This window comes from Pan troglodytes, chromosome 6 (assembly GCF_028858775.2).
Source record: "Pan troglodytes isolate AG18354 chromosome 6, NHGRI_mPanTro3-v2.0_pri, whole genome shotgun sequence".
NCBI classification, from domain to species: Eukaryota; Metazoa; Chordata; class Mammalia; order Primates; family Hominidae; genus Pan; species Pan troglodytes.
Window position 1 is genome coordinate 83,361,127 of NC_072404.2, and position 18,270 is coordinate 83,379,396.

General features: G+C 40.9%; 1 protein-coding gene across 1 annotated transcript in view; it reads left to right on the forward strand.

Moving 5' to 3' along the window:
- TYW1B (tRNA-yW synthesizing protein 1 homolog B) overlaps nucleotides 1-18,270 on the forward strand; it is a 265,501-nt gene that overhangs the window by 102,967 nt on the left and 144,264 nt on the right. The window contains 1 exon segment of the mRNA XM_054687593.2: nucleotides 6,719-6,828. Within this exon segment, the coding sequence (XP_054543568.2) occupies nucleotides 6,719-6,828 (110 nt within the window).

Here is an 18,270-nt window from a genome sequence, read left to right on the forward strand (position 1 = left end):
ACTGATCTTGAACTCCTGACCTCAGGTGATCTGCCTCCCTTGGCCTTCCAAAGTCCTGGGATTACAGGCTTGAGCCACTGCACTTGGCCTTTTTTTTTTTTTTTTTTTTTTTTTAAGGCAGAGTCTTGCTGTTGCCCAGGCTGGAGTGCAGTGACACAATCTTGGCCCACTGCAACCTCCACCTCCCAGGTTCAAGTGATTCTCTTGCCTCAGCCTCCTGAATAAGTGGGATTACAGGCTCGTGCCACCACGCCTGGCTTAATTTTTTATATTTTTAGTAGAGACGGGATTTCACCAAGTTGGCCAGGCTGGCTTCAAACTCCTGACCTCAAGTGATCCACTGGCCTCAGCCTCCCAAAGTGCTGGGATTACAGGCGTGACCCACTATGCCCAGCCTCATTCTTTTTTATAGGGCTAAATAATATTCCATTGTGAATATATATCACATTTCCTTTATCCATTTATCTGCTGATGGACACTTAGGTTGGTTCTGTATCTTGGTGATTGTGAATAGTGCTGCAATAAGCATGAGAATGCAGCTGTCTCTTCAACATACTGATTTCCTTTCCTTTGGATGTATATTCAGTAGTGGGGTTGCTGGATCATATGGTAGTTCTAGCTTTAGTTTTTTGAGGAATCTGCATATTGTTTTCCATAATGACTGTGGTAGTTTACATTGCCAGCAACAGTGTATAAGAGTTCCCTTTCTCCACGTCCTTGTCAGCATTTGTTATTATTTGATAATAGTCATTTTAACTTGGGTAAGATGGAATCTCATTGCGGTTTTGATTTGCATTTCTCTGATGATTAGTGATGTTGAGCATTTAAAAATGTATTTGTTTGCTACTTGTATACGTTCTTTTGAGAAATGTCTATTTACATCATTCGACCTTTTAAAAATCAGATTATTTGTGGGTTTTTTTGCTGTTGGGTTGTTTGAATTTTTTGTATATTCTGGATATTAATCCCTTGTTTGATGAATGGTTTGGAAATATTTTCTGTCATTCTGCAGGTTGTCTCTTCACCCTGTTGATTGTTTCCTTTGCAGTGCAGCAGCTTTTTAGTTTGATATCATCCTATTTATTTGTTTTTACTTTTGTTGCCTGTAATTTTGAAGTTTTATTCATAAAATCATTGCCCAGACCAATGTCCTAAAGTGTTTCCTCTGTGTTTTCACGATATGTAATTTCACAGTTTCAGGTTTTACGTGTATGTCATTAATCTGTTTTGAGTTGATTTTTGTATATTGTCTTTCCCCACTGCATGACCTTGGCACCTTTGTCGAAAATTGGTTTCCTATAAATATTTGGATTTATTTCTGGGTTCTCTATTTTGTTCTGTGAGTCTATGTGTCTGTTCTTATATCAATACCATGCTGCTTTGGTTACAATAGGTTTATAGTTTTTTTTGTTGTGTTTTTTTTTTTTTTTTTGAGATGGAGTTTTAAACTGTTGCTTGGGCTGGAGCGCAATGATGTGATCTCAGCTCACTGCAACCTCCACCTGCCTGGTTCAAGGGATTCTCCTGCCTCAGCCTCCCGAGTAGCAGGGATTACAGGCGCCTGCCACCACTCCTGGCCAAGTTTTTGTATTTTTATTAGAGATGGGGTTTCACTATGTTGGCCAGGCTGGTCTTGAACTCCTGACTTTGTGATCTGCCTGCCTCGGCCTCCCAAAGTGCTGGGATTACAGGTGTGAGCCACCGCATCTGGCTATAGTATATTTTGAAGTCATGTACTGTGATGCCTTGAGCTGTGTTCATTCTGCATAGGATTTCTTTGGCTATTTGGGGATTTTAGTGGTTCCATGTGATTTTTAGAATTGTTTTCTATTTCTGTGAAAAATGTCTTTGGTGGTTTGGTAGGGATTGCATCAAATCTGTAAATTGCTTTGGGTGGTATGATAACTTTAACTATATTTATTTTTCCAACCCATGGACATGGGATGTCTTTCCATTTTTGTGTGTGTGCTCTCTTCAATTTCTTTCCTCAGTGATATGCAATTTTCTTTTTTTTCTTTCTTATTTCTTTGAGACGGAGTCTCGCTCTGTCCCCCAGGCTGGAGTGCAATGGCACAATCTCAGTTCACTGCAACCTCCACCTCCTGGGTTCAAGCGATTTCCCTGCCTCAGCCTTCTGAGTAGCTGGGATTACAGGTGCCTGCCACCACGCCAGGCTAATTTTTTGTATTTTTTTAGTAGAGACAGGGTTTCACCGTATTAGCCAGGATGGTCTTGATCTCCTGAATTCATGATCCGCCCGCCTTGGCCTCCCAAAGTGCTGGGATTACAGGCGTGAGCCACCGGGCCCGGCCGAGGATTTTTATACCTTTGTTCATCGGGGATATTGGCATGCTATTTTCCTTTTCTTTTTTGTTGTGTTTTTGTCCTGTTTTGTTTTCAGGGTAATACTGGCCTCATATAATACTGAGTTTCTAAGAATTTCTTCCCCCTTAATTTTTTGAAATAGTTTGAAAAGTATTAGTGTGAGAGGTGTGTGTGTGTGTTTTAGGTTTGGTGGAATTTACCAGGGAAGCCATCTGGCCGTGTACTTTTCTTTGTTGGAAGAGTTTATAATTGATTTAATCTTGTTGATGATCTGTTCAGGTTTTCTCTTTCTTCCTGGTTTATTCTTGGTAGGTTGTGTGTGTACAGGAATTTCTACATTTCCTCTAGGTTTTCCAATTTGTTGGTGTACAGTTGGTTATAACAGTCTTTAATGATTCTTTGTATTTCTATCGTATCAGTAGTAATGTCTCTTTTTTGTTTCTGATATATTTATTTGGATCTTTTTTTTTCTTGGTTAGTTTAATGGTTTGTCGATGTTTATCTTTTTAAAAAATGAACTTTCTGTTTTGTTGATTTTTGTGTTCTTTTAGTCTCAACTTCATTTATTTTTGCTCTGATTATTATTTTTTTCTGTTGTAGTAATTTTGGGTTTGGTTTGTTTTTGCTTTTCTAGTTCCCTGAAGTGCATTGTTAGATTGATATTTGAAATCATTCTACATTTTTGATATAGTTGTTTATTATTATAAACTTCCCTGTTAGTACTGCTTTTGCTCTGTCCCTTAAGTTTTGACATTTGCTTCTACTTTCATTTGTTTTAGTACATATTTAAATTTTCTTCTTGCTTTCTTCATTGACTCATAGGCTGTTCAAGAGTGTGCTATTTGGTTTCCATTACTTTGTATAGGTTCCAAAGTTCCTTTTATGACTGATTTCTTGTTTTATTCCATTGTCCAAAAACATACTTGATAGGATTTTGATTTTTTAACATTTTTTGAGACTAAAATATGGTCTGCCCTGGAGAATATTTTATGTATGGATAAGAAGATTGTGTATTCTGCAGGTGTAGTATGAAATATTTTGTCAGTGTCTATTAGGTCAGTTTGGCCTATGGTTTAAATCTGGTGTTTCTTTACTGATTTTCTGTCTAGGTGATCTGTCCAATTCTGAGAGAGTGTGATGTTGATGCCCCCGACTATTATGGTAGTAGAGTCTATGTTTCCCATTAGATCTCATAATGTTTGCTTTATATCTCAGTGCTCCAGTGTTAGGTACATAAATATTTACAGTTGTTAGATCCTCTTGCTGCAGTGATTCCTTTATCGTTACACAATGACCTTTTCCTTGGTGTCATTTTACAGTTTCTGACTTAAAGTCTATTTTATCTTATACAAGGATAGCTACTCGTGCTTGGTTTTTTTAAATTTTTTAATTTTTTTATTTGAGATGGAGTCCTGCTCTGTTGCCCAGGCTGGAGTGCAGTGGCATAATCCCGGTTCACTGCAACTTCCGCCTCAGGTTCAAGCAATTCTCCTGCCTCATCCTCCTAAGTAGCTGGGATTACAGGTGCCCACCACCACGCCTGGCTAATTTTTGTATTTTTAGTAGAGATGCGGTTTCACCATGTTGGCCAGGCTGGTCTCGAACTCCTGACCTCGTGATTCTCCCCGCCTCAGCCTCCCAAAGTGATGGGATTACAGGTGTGAGCCACCACACCCAGCTGCTTTTGGTTTTGGTTTGTGTGGTATGTATTTTTCCATCCCATTCACTTTCAGTCTGTGTATATCTTTACAGGTGAAGTGAGTTTCTTGTAGGCAACAAATAGTTGGGTGTTTTTTAAAAATTCATTCAGCCAGTTTATATCTTTTAACAAGGGACTTTAATCCATTTACATTCAAGGTTATTCATGGTAGATGATAACTTACTCATGTTGTTTTGTATATTGTTTTTGCTTTCTTACTCTCTTGTTTTTTTTTTTTTGCAGTTTGGTGGTCTTCCATAGTGGTAACATTTGAATACTTTTTAAAATCTCATTTGTATATCCGCCCTACCAGTGAGTTTATACTTTTGCGTATTTTCATGATGGTAATAATCACTTCCTGATGTAGGATTCCCTAAGCTTTTCTTTTAAGGCCAGTCTAGTGTGATGAATTCCCTCAATTTTTACTTGTCTGGGACAGGCTTTATTTCTCCTTCATTTCCAGAGGACAGTTTTGCTTGGTGGTCTTTTTTTTTTTTTTTTCCAGCCCTTAGAATATATCATCCCATTCTCTCCTGGCCTGTGAGGTTTCTGCTGAGAAATCTGCTGTTATTCTTATGGAGGTTTCCTTACATGTGACGTGATGCTTTTCAATTGCTGTTTTTAGAATTCGCTTTGTCATTGTCTTTTGACAGTTTGACTATAATGTGTCTCAAGGAGGCTTTTTTTTTTTTTTTTTTGGCATTTAATCCATTTTAGGAATTTTTAGCTTGCTTGATCTGAATGTCCATATCTCTTCCAAAATGTGGGAAGTTTTCAGCTTTTATTTCATTAAAACCTGTTAACTTTTCCATGCCTTTTCCCACCTGTTCTCCTTCTGGAATTCCTAAATGCAAACATTTGTTCATGTAATGGTGTCCCATCATTCCTGCAGGCTTTTTTTCCTACGCCTCCTGCTGCTGCTCCTCCTCCTGCTCTTCCTCCTCCTCTCTCCTCTATCCTTTCTCCCTTCTCCCTTCTCCCTTCTTCTTCTTTTCTTCTTTCTTTTTCTCCTCTTCTTCTCCTCTTCCTCCTCCTCCTTCTTTTCCTTTTCTTTTTCTTTTTGCCTTTTCTTCTTTCTTCTTCCTTCCTTTTTTTTTGGTCTGACTGGGTCATTTCAAAAGTCCTATCTTCAAATTCAGACATTGTTTGTTCTCCTTGATCTAATATGTTGTTGAAACTCTCAGTTGTATTTATTTCATTCATCGAATTCTTCACCTTCAAGTTTTCTGTTTGGCTCTTTTTTGTGATATCTATCTCTGTTGAATTTCTCATTTAGATCATGAATTCTTTTCCTGATTTCATTGAATTGTCTATGTGTATTCTCTTGTATCTCTCTTGAGTTTCCTTAAGATCATTATTTTAAATTCTGTTATAGGCCTTGATTTTCCTTTCTTTCAGGTCTGTTACTGGAGAATTATCATGTTTCTTTGGGAGTGTCATGTTTTCTTGCTAGTTCATGTTTTTGTTTTTTACTACATTGGTATCTGCACATCTGGTATAACAGTCACCCTTTCCATTTTTATGGAGTAGTTTTCATAGGGAAAGACTTTCCTGGAGAAGTATTTTATAGTGTTGGTTGAATGGGGTGCTTTGACTTGTCCTCTAGACGGGTACAGTAGTGTAGTAGTATAGTAGTGTACATGTGATTTCTTTGGCCATAATCGGTGCCTGTGGTTCCTGTGAGTGCCTCACTGGCCTGGACTGTGGGTGTTTGTGGAGGCAGTGGCATGGCTTTGCTAGGGTCGGTGTTGCTGGGCTTGCTGGTTCTTAGACCCTAGGGGAGCTTGTACTATTTCTGGCAGCTCTGCTGCTTATGGGGGTAGTGTCTTCAGTGGTGCTGGTTTCTGGGCAGAATGATCCTTGGGCCTTGAGGGGCCTGTAGGGCACACGGTAGTTCTGCCTGTCGGGAGGGTGAGATGGTTGGCAGTGGTGGACACTGGGGAGCTGGTCCTTGGGCTCTGGCATTGTGTCTGTCTTGGGGGTGGTCTCCTTGCTGTACTGTGCTGCCTGTTTTTTTGGATTACAAGGTTCTGCATGGGCTCAGGTGCTTGGATATGGTTGTACTGCTAGGTATAGCTTGGGTTATGGCATTGTAATCTTTTATATGGCCATGGAGTGATGGCAGTAGAACCTCAGGAATATGGAGATACAGGGGCTTTGGCTCCCAGGGCAGGATACACTCTAGCAGTGGTTTTGCTCTCAAAATGACATTGTGTTGTAGCTGCTTGGGTCCCAGGTGGAGGTTCTTGTCCTTTCCCCAGGCCTGCATCAGGAGAAACTCATTCTCAGGCCCTGTCAGTGTGATTTCCAAGCAAGTGTTCCAGCTGTCCTCACTCACTTTATGAAGTGTCGACGTAGATGACAGTAACATGGTGATGACAGTTTGCCTTGTTTGTGTACATTCATAGTTAACATGGTTAAAGCAGCAGAGAGTGTTCTGTCAACCTGTAACTGGAATTGAGTGAATTAGGTGCCCAACATCTCTGGGAAGAGTTGAATGATTTCTCTATTCACCCCTCTCTGTTGGGTGTCACGATTTAAAATAAGTTGGAAAATACCACTATACGTGGTTGAACTCTTAGGAGGAAACCAGTCCTGATTTTGTGATTTTTAAAAATGGACGACTTCATCATAAATGACTAGCCCAGATCTTATTACAGAAGGGTCTTTTAGAACTTTGCGTCTTGTTCCTAGGCACCACAACAACCCCGTGGGCACTGAATGGCGGTGGAAGATGGACCAGCCTGAAATGATCTTGAAGGAAGCCATTGAAAACCATCAGAACATGATTAAGCAGTTTAAAGGTATTTATCTTCCCTCTACAGAGGAATGCTAATACCTGTTAATAGTCTGAATCAGACTGGCAGAAGAATTGCCTCTTTGGTAGGATTTTGTCCCCACTGGCAAATTTTCCTCTGAGGAAGTGAAAACTTTGTAGGAATATTATATATATTTTGCCTTTTTAGCTTTTACTTCCCATATGATGGAAGAACTAAAAATTTAAAATGTAGCAACTTGGCCAGGTGTGATGGCTCACGCCTGTCTAATCCCAGCACTTTGGGAGGCCGAGGCAGGCGGATCACCTGAGGTCAGGAGTTCGAGATGAGCCTGGCTAACATGGTGAAACCCCGTCTCTACTAAATATGCAAAAATTAACTGGGCATGATGGTGGTTGCCTGTAATCCCAGCTACTTGGGAGGCTGAGGCAGGAGAATTGCTTGAACCTGGGAGGCAGAGGTTGCAGTGAGCCGAGATCTCTCCACTCCACTCCAACCTGGGCAAAAAGAGCGAAACTCCATCTCAGAAATAAATAAATAAATAAAAAGTTTAGCAACTTATAATATGCTGCATTCAACTTGAAAGATTTACCTGGGAATGTACCATCAATCTTCCTAGAAACATTTGCTATTGTTCTGTCTCGTTGAGCTGAGCAGCCTTTTGAATGGATTGGAAGTTTTAGGTTAGTGGAAAGTCTTAAATAATGTTAGTTAGTGATGGGAAAACGGTTTTGAATGAATTCCTTATTTAAAAAAAAGGAGGGATAATATAAATAACAGTTTCTTCCATCTAATGCACAGTAATGTGGTAAAAATTCAGCCACTCCATTTTTTTGAATTTCCTGATTTAATTCTGTCTCATATTAACAAATATTGACTTCACTGGAGGTTACTGGTTCTCAAACTTTATCATGCATCGGAATCATCTGGAGAGCTTGTTAAAACACAGATTGTTGGTTTCCTTTCCCAGAGATTGGGTCAGTAAGCCCAAGAGTATGCTTTTTTGTCTTTCTTTTTTTTTGGACCGGATCTGACTCTGTCACCCAGGCTGGAGTATGTGGTGCTATCTTGGCTCACTGCAACCTTCACTTCCCAGGCTCAGATGATCCTCCCACCTCAGCCTTACCTCCTGAGTAGCTGGGGCTACAGGCGCTGGCCACCACGCCTGGCTAATTTTTTGTGAAGATGGGGTCTAGCCATGTTGCTCAGGCTGGTCTCAAACTCTTAGACTCAAGCCATCTGCCCGCTTTGGCCTCCCAAAGTGCTGGGATTACAGGTGTGAGCCACCTGAGAATGTGCATTTCTAACAGGTTTCTGGTTGGTGTTGATGTTATTCAACTGGGGACCACGCTTTGAGAACCACTACTGTACATGTGATGGCTTCATAAAGCAACAGCTGTAGGTGATGAATTGGAATTTGTTAGGTTCCCTGTTGAATCTGTATGCTCTGGTCTCTACCTACCACTGGTGACTCCTTCTCTCCTGTATTCTTCTTTTCCGTCATATGCAACCATTAAAAAATAGTCCCAGCCAAGACTGTTTTAATATAGACACTCTTAAGGTATTAATAGCACATATGGGAGTCTTTAGAAACCTCAGTAATTAGCATTCTGAAGATCAGGTGATTCTTTCACGTAAGGAAATTTGTTCTGTTCTGGCCACTCATTCATAATATTATAATACTCCTTACCACTTGATATGGTTAGGCTTTGTCCCCCTCACCCAAATCTCATCTTGAATTGTTATCTCCATAATCCCCATAATTCCTATGCGTCGAGAGAGACCGGTGGAGGTAATTGAAACGTGGGGGCCATTTCCCCCATGGTGTTCTCGTGATAGTGAGTGAGTTCTCACGAGATCTGATGGTTTTATGAGGGGCTCTTCCCCCTTTGCTCTGCACTTCTCCTTCCTGCTGCCTTGTGAAGGAGGTGCCTTGCTTCCCCTTTGCATTCCGCTGTGATAGTAAATTTCCTGTGGCCTCCCCAGCCATGCTGAACTGCGAGTCAATCAAACCTCTTTTCCTTTATAAATTACCCCGTCTCCGGCAGTTCTTTATAGCAGTATGAAAATGGGCTCATACTTATTTCTCATTCTTATGAGAAATGGAGAAAAGTCATGCAAATAATGGTTCAAGATCAGTAGTAATTTATAAAAGATAATTATTCAGTAGGCTCGGCACGGTGCCTCACGCTTGTAATCCCAGGACTTTGAGAGGCTGAGGTAGGCGGATCACCTGAGGTCAGGAGTTTGAGACCAGCCTGGCCAACATGGTGAAACCCCATCTCTACTAAAAATACAAAAATTAGCCAGGCATGGTGGTGTGTGCCTTTTAATCCCAGCTACTCGGGGGGCTGAGGCAGGAGAATCGCTTGAACCCGGGAGGCAGAGGTTGCAGTGAGCTGAGTTCACACGCCACTGGACTCCAACCTGGGTGACAAAGTGAGACTCCATCTCAAAAAAAAAAAAATTAGTCAATAATTATACTTTCATTCTTTATGAATTTTCTAGGGAAAGTTGACCTGTACATATTTGTGTATATCTGTAGGTAGGCTGACTTTTTTTTGTACATTTACAAAGATGCTAATGATTATTTTAATTTCTCTTCTTGATTTTTAGTTTCAAGCATTTTTCGATGGTGGGAGGTAGGGGTACAAATTACATTCTTATACTTGGATAAAGCAGTGTCTCTTACCAGTGTTTTGGAAAATTAAATGAAACTGTTGGTAAAGAACTAGTAAGCTCCACATCTGGAATTTGACTGGCTTTTCCTAGACTCATTGTTGGTTTAGTTAATAATTGATTGTTGATCTTCAAGTAAGCTATGTGTCTTTTTAATTTCAAGGCAAAGTCGTATTTTCCTTTGGAGAGTGTGTTAGGGTTCTCCAGAAAAACAGAACCAATGGGTATGTGTGTATGTACGTGTGATGTGTATGTGTATGTGTGTGCGTGTGTGAGGGGAGAGAGAGAGAGACAGAGAGACTGAGATTGAGATTCATTTGTTCATTTTTAGGAGTTGGCTCATGTATTTGTGGAGGCTTGGTGAGTTCAACATCTCTTGAGTTGACTGGCAGGTTGGAGACTCAGGGAAGAGTGGGAGTTCAAGTTCAAAGGCATTCTCCTGGCAGAATTCCTTCTTGCTTGGAACAGGTCAATCTTTTTATATTAAAGCCTTCAAATGATTGGATGAGGTCCATCCACATTATGACGGGCAATCTACATTACTGAAAGCCCAGCAATTTAAATGTTAATCTCATCCAAAACACCTCCACAGAAACATCCAGAATAATGGCTGAACAAATATCTGGACGCCGTGACCCAGACAGGTTGACACATAAAATTAACCATCACAGATAGTAATATCAGAAGCAGGAAATGCCAGTACTTTTATTTTTATGTGAAGTTGATTTTTGAGTTAGTGCTTAAGGAGCTAATGGGACGATGACTGAGGATGTGTGTTTCCTGGACATCCTGGAGTCTCCCTGAATGAACTGTGTCTCGGGCAGTTTGTGTGAGGAGGAATCAGCTCTGCCCTGAAGAATAGGCACCTTCATTTCTTTATGCTGAAATGTCCTTCCTACAGAATGATGATCTGAGTTTGGATAGTAATTTTTCTGACAGGAGCGTTTTTGCAAATGCACTTTAGATGGAAATATGTAATGAATAAACCATGAGGTAGACTTTGTTGATGTTAATAAAATGTGTTAGGTGAGTTCCGTGAGCACGTGTTTTTCATTGTCTGCTGGGCCTGTTGAGGGTCCTGTCCTGTGCAGAAAGGGGTGTCCAGTAGTGACCTTAGGCTTAACGTTAATCAGCAGGCATCTCAAATGGTTTGTCTATGGGTTCTTACGATGTGAGGAAAACAAAAGAGTTTTAAAATTTAGATTCTCTTGAGTGATGATAGGATGCAGGATAGCAGAGAGAAAGAATAGAGCACGTCTATGGATGCATGAATCCTGAGTAGGCATTAGAATGCGTAAGACAGAAGGAATGATCCCCAGAAATTCAGCAACTGCCACCAATTTCATTCTTAAAAATGGTATTTATACAGTATCTGTTTTACCCTGGTAATTCCTACAATGGATTTTTTTTTCATATCTGAATGGATTGACTTGATAACATGTTACCATGTCAGGAAAACATCAGTGTATTTAATCAGCAACAAATTTGTTGGAAGGGTTTTCAGAGTGGAACTGGTTGATATTTGTGCATTGATGCTCTTCAGGTTAGCAAAGCAGTTTTTCTTGAAGCTAGTAGAAAACAGGTGCATGTTTGAAGGTGTGGAGGGTGTAGACGGGTCAGCACGTAGGCATAAGGGAGCCTCATTTGTTTTATTTTTATTTTATTTTACTTTATTTATTTGCTTGGAGACAGGGTCTCACTCTGTTGCCCAGGCTGGAGTGCAGTGGCACGATCTTGGCTCACTGCAACCTCTGCCTCCTGGGCTCAAGTGATCCTCCCACCTCAGCCTTCCAAGTAGCCGGAACTACAGATGCATGCTACCGCGCTTCAGCTAATTTAAAAATTTTTAATAGAGATGGGTTCTCCCTATATTGCCCAGGCTGGTCTTGAACTCCTGGGCTCAAATGATCCTTCTGCCTGGGCCTCTCAAAGTACTGGGATTACAGGCATGAGCCACCGTGCCTGGCTCTCATTTGTTTTACATTTTCACAATGAATGAGAGATCCCTTAATTTGTAATTTTGGAGCCCTGGTGACTATTTGTTTAATGCTTTTTTCTGTGTTCTAAGTTAGGTTAAACAAGCCATTATTTTTGAAAATCCATCTTATTGCTATAATAGTCATAGTAAATCTTGCTGTAAAATTATGATAATAGAAAAGAAAAAAAAAAACCCTAATTAGTAAAGGGTAAAGTGCATAATTTGTAAGAATCCAGAGCCCTTCTGGAAAACTGGTGGTAGTCTGTAACACTTCAAAGAAAAAAATGTTATGTGATTTCTTTTAAAATGATAACTTTGACAGCATTATAGAATTTTAGTACTTCAGAATATTGATTATATTTTCTGTTCTCTTGGCAGCAAGTAATTTCAACTGAAAAAGACCATAAAGGGATAGGGTCTTGTTCTGTTGCCCAGGCTGGAATGCAATGGCATGATCATAGCTCACTGCAGCCTCAACCTCCTGGGCTCAAGCGGTCCTCCTGTCTCAGCCTCTCAAATATCTGGGATTACAGGCACATGCTACCAAACTCAGCTAATATTTTAAAAAACATTTTTGTAGATATGGGGTGTCTCACTACGTTGCCCAGTCTGATCTCGAACTCCTGGGCTCAAGCAATCCTTCAGCCTCAGTCTCCCAAAGTGCTGGGATTATAGGTGTGAACCACTGCACCTGGCCTTAATTTTCATTTTAATAATATTGTATCTATGGGAATACAAATTTCAGGCTTAAACAGAAATGCTTACGAACAGATTTCTTGTATAAATGGCAATTATAGTCAATTTCAAAGGCTTGAAGGCATTTCCTTCGTAGTTTGTGATATTCCTGGTATCTCCACTTTGGCCTCTTTTTGGAGGTCCACTCTTAGCTCATTAATTATTATTTTTTTTAAATCCTTTTATTACTCTTTTTTTAACAAATAGCCCCAGGGACAGGGGACCAGGGGAAAGGGAAGGAGGGGAAGTGAGGCCCCAGCCCCACAACCCCTCCCTCGCCACCCCTTTCCCCCTTATATATTTATAATCTATATACAAGCCCTGGGGGTAGGGGGCAAGAGGAACTCCCTCAGTGGGGTGGGGGCAAACCAGGCTCCTTGTCCCCTCGGGACCCAGGCTCCTCTGCCTTTTGGGAGGGCCCTTCTCGAGGTGGCGGCCGTGTCCATTCCCAAGGCTTAGGTATCCAGTGCAGGGCATCTGGTGGGGAGGCCTGCTGGTAAAGGTCGAAGCGCTGGGTGCGGAAGACTCCACTGCAGGTGGAAGGCGTGGCCTTGAGACAGGAATGCTCATTAATTATTTACCTCACTCTGGCTTGGAGAGTCCTTTGCTTTCTAGTGTGAGTTCCCACCCCATGACAAAGAATGCCTGCCGTCTGTCCTGGGTCTGGTTCAGTTGTGTGAAAGGTGGAACTGGCCGTGGGGATTGTTGCTTATTGTCTGAGTTCCCCAACTGGAGCTAAGTGGCCAGTCTTGAGTAGCTTTGGAAGATAATTCCTGATGTTTTCAATGCTTGTCTTTTGTGTTCTTAATTCTGAGGGTAATCATTGTCTTTTCAGTTATTTCACTGAGTTATAAAAAATCTTTCTTTTCCTGACCTTTATTAGCTTTCCTCTTATATACATACAAAATTAACTTTGCATTGATTAAAAGTGGGTCAGAATTTCAGTGCCACTCAGCGTCTATTCAAAATGCTGCCTGCCTCCTTCTAAGTACTACCATGGCAGGGAGAAATAGTTCCCAGAAAATGGGGCTGAGGTTTCTTTAGCTCAGTTTTCCACCCGTTCAGCAAACATCAAGTGATTGCACCGTCTTTGTCAGGAACGTCCTCGGTACTAAAGCTGCAAAGATGAAAAAGACATCATTTATTGCTAGGTGTTTTTACCTATGCTTTAGGCTAGAAGCAAAGTACTGCAAGAAATAAAAGATCTCCAACAGATGGTTTTCACAAGCTAGGTATGCTAACATATACATCATAAAGAAAATGTGAAGGTGGGGAAGAGAACACCACCTGTTAATTGTTTTCAGAAACTAATTTATGAAAAACCTCAAGTGGAGTATCTATATCAAACAGGTATTATTTATGACTTTTAGTCAGGACAGGTTGTTGGGAAGATTTTTGGCCCGGAACTGCATTGTTATGAGAAGAAAGAAGAGAATGTTTTATTTCTGATCAGCCCAAACTTTAGAAATAGGAATATACTGAGCATTACATCATGTTTATTTGTGTGTTATTTGGTTTATCGCTATGACATTAGAATGAAAATTTTACGATCTTAAGTTCTGGCTTTGTCATCTTTCAATGAGATGAAGTCCGCTTGTTAGTTACTCTGCTGACTGTAATTGTGATTATCCAAGATCAGAAAGGTGTTCAGAATAAGAAAAATGTCAGAAAACTTGCTTAACCAAAAAACCCAAAGAATTAGAATAACAAAGCAGAGTTTAGTTGTGAAAGGGTTAAGATTTGGGCACCATGAAGAGAACAGATCGTGTGTGTGCATGTGCGTGTATGTGTGCCTGTGTGTGTGTGCGTGTGTGTGTGTGCATGTGTGTGTGTGTGTGAGTGTGAGATAATGGGAAACAGCACTATCGATTTGCTGTTGAAATGTCCTGTGTCTCATGTGGACTCTTTCTTTCTTCTCCAGGAATCCTTTCCATTAGAAATTTAGAGGCTATTACCAGAGAAATGCAAATCAAAACCACAATAAGATACCATCTCACACCAGTTGGAATGGTGATCATTAAAAAGTCAGGAAACAACAGGTGCTGGAGAGGATGTGGAGAAATAGGAACACTTTTACACTGTTGATGGGACTGTAAACTAGTTCAACCATTGTGGAAGACAGTGTGGCGATTCCTCAAGGATCTAGAACTAGAAATACCATTTGACCCAGCCATCCCATTACTGGGTGTATACCCAAAGGATTATAAATCATGCTGTTATAAAGACACATGTACACGTATGTTTATTGCAGCACTATTCACAATAGCAAAGACTTGGAACCAACCCAAATGTCCATCAATGATAGACTGGATTAAGAAAATGTGGCACATATACACCATGGAATACTATGCAGCCATAAAAAAGGATGAATTCATGTTTTTTTAAGGGACATGGATGAAGCTGGAAACCATCATTCTGAGCAAACTATCGCAAGGACAGAAAACCAAACACCGCATGTTCTCACTCATAGGTGAGAATTTGAACAATGAGAACACTTAGACATAGGAAGGGGAACATCACACATCGGGGCCTGTCATGGGTTGGGGGGAGGGGGGAGGGATAGCATTAGGAGATACACCTAATGTAAATGACGAGTTAACGGGTGCAGCACGCCAACATGGCACATGTTTACATATGTAACAAACCTGCACATTGCTCACATGTACCCTAGAACTTAAAGTATAATAATAATAAAAAAGAAATTTAGAGGCTGTTTCAATTTCTGTCATATTTCCTTGAGGCCAGTGCAAGAAGACATGAAGTGGAGTCCTTGAGGCTTTGTTTTTGGGAGGACCAGTGTAACAGACTCTGGCAGAGAGCAAGAAATAGAAACATGCTCTTATGAAGGAGAGAACCAAGGTTTTACATAAGCTTCTCAATATCTTACTTGTGAGAGAATCAGGATAACTTTAAAATCTAAGAATCCATTACTTTAAAAAGTTGATCATCAAGAATTTTTTTTGTCTTGTATTTTGTTTGTTTTTGTGATTGTCTAAATGGGGGAATATGATTATGATATTTTTATTTGTAGCTTTCTGGAAAGGATGGCTTTGGTGTCTTTGCTTCTAGGTTTCCTCCTGTCCTCCCTGGCTGCTCCGTGGTGGTACCCTTTGTTGATCCCTCTTCCTCTCCCCAGAACTGTGAGTGCTGTAGGAGTCAGTCCGTGGTCCTCCTCCCTGTCCTGTTAGCCCCAATGCTTGCTTTGTCTGAGTTGATGGCAGCCATGCTGCTGGAGCCAAACACTTTGTAGAAATCATTGAGCCCTCTCGCTCTCTCATAGCCTACATCCAATCCATTTGAAAATCCCTCTTGATGATACCTTGAAAGTAGAGCCAGCTGATTGACTTTGCCACCTCCAGTATCGTGCCACCTCCAGTGTCACCACCTTGGTCCAAGCCACCATTTCCTTTTTGTATTATATTATAGTCTGTCGGCAGATTACCCTCTCTCCTTGCCCCTCTGTTCTCAACGGAGAACCCGATGTGATCTACTTAAAACAAAAATTAGTTTATGCCACCCTCTTCTCAAAATCCTGCATTGGCTACCCATGTGACTCAGGTTCCCTAGACATAATCAGGCAGGCTCCCACCTTGGGGTCTTTCCTCCGACTGGAATGCTCTTCCGTCTTTGCCCTCTTGGCCTACTCCCTCACCTCCTCCAGCTACACTCCCCTTTTCAGCAAGACTTATCCTGACCAGCCTGATTGACAGGTCAGCCTGCCTCTTTTTCCTCTTGGCACCCCACATCTTCATTGCCCTGCTCTTTCTTTTCTTCTCCACGTGCCTATCACCTTCTTCTTTTTTTTTTTTTTTTTTTTTGAGACGGAATCTCACCCTGCTGCCAAGGCTGGAGTGCAGTGGTGAGATCTCGGCTCACTGCAACCTCCGCCTCCTGGGTTCAAGCAATTCTCCTGGCTCAGCCTCCCGAATAGCTGGGATTACAGGCACCTGCCACCATGCCCGGCTAATGTTTTTATATTTTTGGTAGAGATGGGGTTTCACCATGTTGGTCAGGCTGGTCTCGAACCCCTAACCTCATGATCCACCCGCCTCAGCCTCCCAAAATGCTGAGATTACAGGCGTGAGCCACCACGCCCAGCCCAAAACTTCGTCTTTACCAAAAATTTAAAAAAAATTAGCCAAGTGTGGTGGCATATGCCTGTGGTCCTAGCACCTGAGGAGGCAGAGGTGGGAGGGTCACCTGAGCCCAGGAGATTGAGGCTGCAGTCAGCTTGATCACATCACTGCACTCCAGCCTGGGTGACAGAGGCAGACCTTGTCTAAAAAAAATAAATAATAATAATTGAATTTATTTTTCAGTTCACAGAATAAAAACATTTGCAGCTAGCACGTTTTGAATGTGTATGTGCTGGGCCTGGCACCCCATTAAGTATTTCATGTAGCTTATTTCATTTAATTGTTATAATAGCTGTATGTGTGTGTGTAAAATCCATTTTAAAGATCGGGGAATGGGCTTGGAGAGGGTGAGAGAGGCTTGACCAAGGATATAAAACTACCTTCGCGGTGGAGCTAGAGTGTGAACCTGGTGCATCTGAATCCCAGTGGCCAGGGCCTAGCCGATGCTCCTTCCACTTCCTGAGTTTTAGGTTGGTTTTGGAGTTCAGGTTCAACCTGCCTTTCTACTCAGCTGCTCATGGTGGGGATTATAGTTAGTGATATGCTTTTTGAAAAGCAAATGTTATGCTTAATGCTGAGTTGTCTTGGCAACATAGAATGAGCTTAAGGATCAAATTTTATTTAAAAACCTTGTTTTACTTGAGTTAAGATCTTAGATTTCAGTAACCTAAAAAATTATTCATCCATCCAAAAATACTGACACGAAATACATTCTTACAATTGCAGTTACATAGTCATAAAAGAAGACATCACCTGTCATGCTTAGATTGTTCTCATTTTGGTCTGTACTCTGTTGCTTTGATCTCTTGGGGATTTACTTGCACTTTGTGTTTTATTTTATTTATTATTTTGTATTAGGGGTACATGTGCATGTTATTTACATCGGTATATTGTGTACCATGGGAATTAGGCTTCTTGCATACCCATTACTCAAATAGTGAACATTGTACCTGATAGGCAATTTTTCAACTCTCACCCCGTCCCATCCTCTTTTGGAGTCTCTAGTCTCTATTATTTCCATCTTTAGGTCCATGTGTACCCATTGGTTAGTTCCCACTTAAAAGTGAGAACGTGTGATATTTGATGTTCTGTTTTTTAGTTCACCTAGGATGATGGCCTCCAGCTTCATCCATGTTCCTGTAAAGGACATGATTTTGTTCATTTTTATGGCTGCATAGTATTCCATGGTGCATATGTACCATATTTTCTTTATCCAGTCAACCGTTGATGGACACTTAGGTCATGGTTTCATGACTTTTAGCTATTGTGAATAGTGCTGCGATGAACATATGAGTGGGTACAGGTTTTTTTTAATATAATGATTTCTTTTCCTTTGGTTAGATACCCGGTAATGGGATTGCTAGGTTGGATGGTAGTTCTATTTTTAGTTCTTTGAGAAATCTCTCTATAGAGGTTGAACTAATTTACATCCCCACCAACAGTGTGTAATCCACGCCAATTCTGTTGTTTTGCTTTAATAATAGCCATTCTGACTAGTATAAGATGATATCCCATTGTAATTTTAATTTGCATTTCTCTGCAAATGATTATTAGTAATGCTGAGTGTTTTTTTCACGTAACTTACACTTTCGTATTTCTAAGGTGTGGGAGGAAGAGAGAGAGAGAATTAGAGTGTGTGTGTGTGTGTGTGTGTGTGTGTGTGTGTGTGTCAAGCACAGCTGACACCAATACCTTAACTTAAACATACCCGGAGAATGACTGTATGTTCTAAGAAGAATGTGTGTTCTGAGCTCTGAACTAGGAGATCCAGGAGTGGCCAACCCGGGGATTCATTCTCTTTGTTTTTTTCTGTGAAGGCTTTATTTTGGACAGATCATTCTCTATCTATGAGGAACATCTGAATCCCTAGCGCTTCCTGTGGAATGCAGGTTGTACAGGGGATCAAGGCCCGTTGTTTTGGGTTAAATAAAGTGTTGCCTG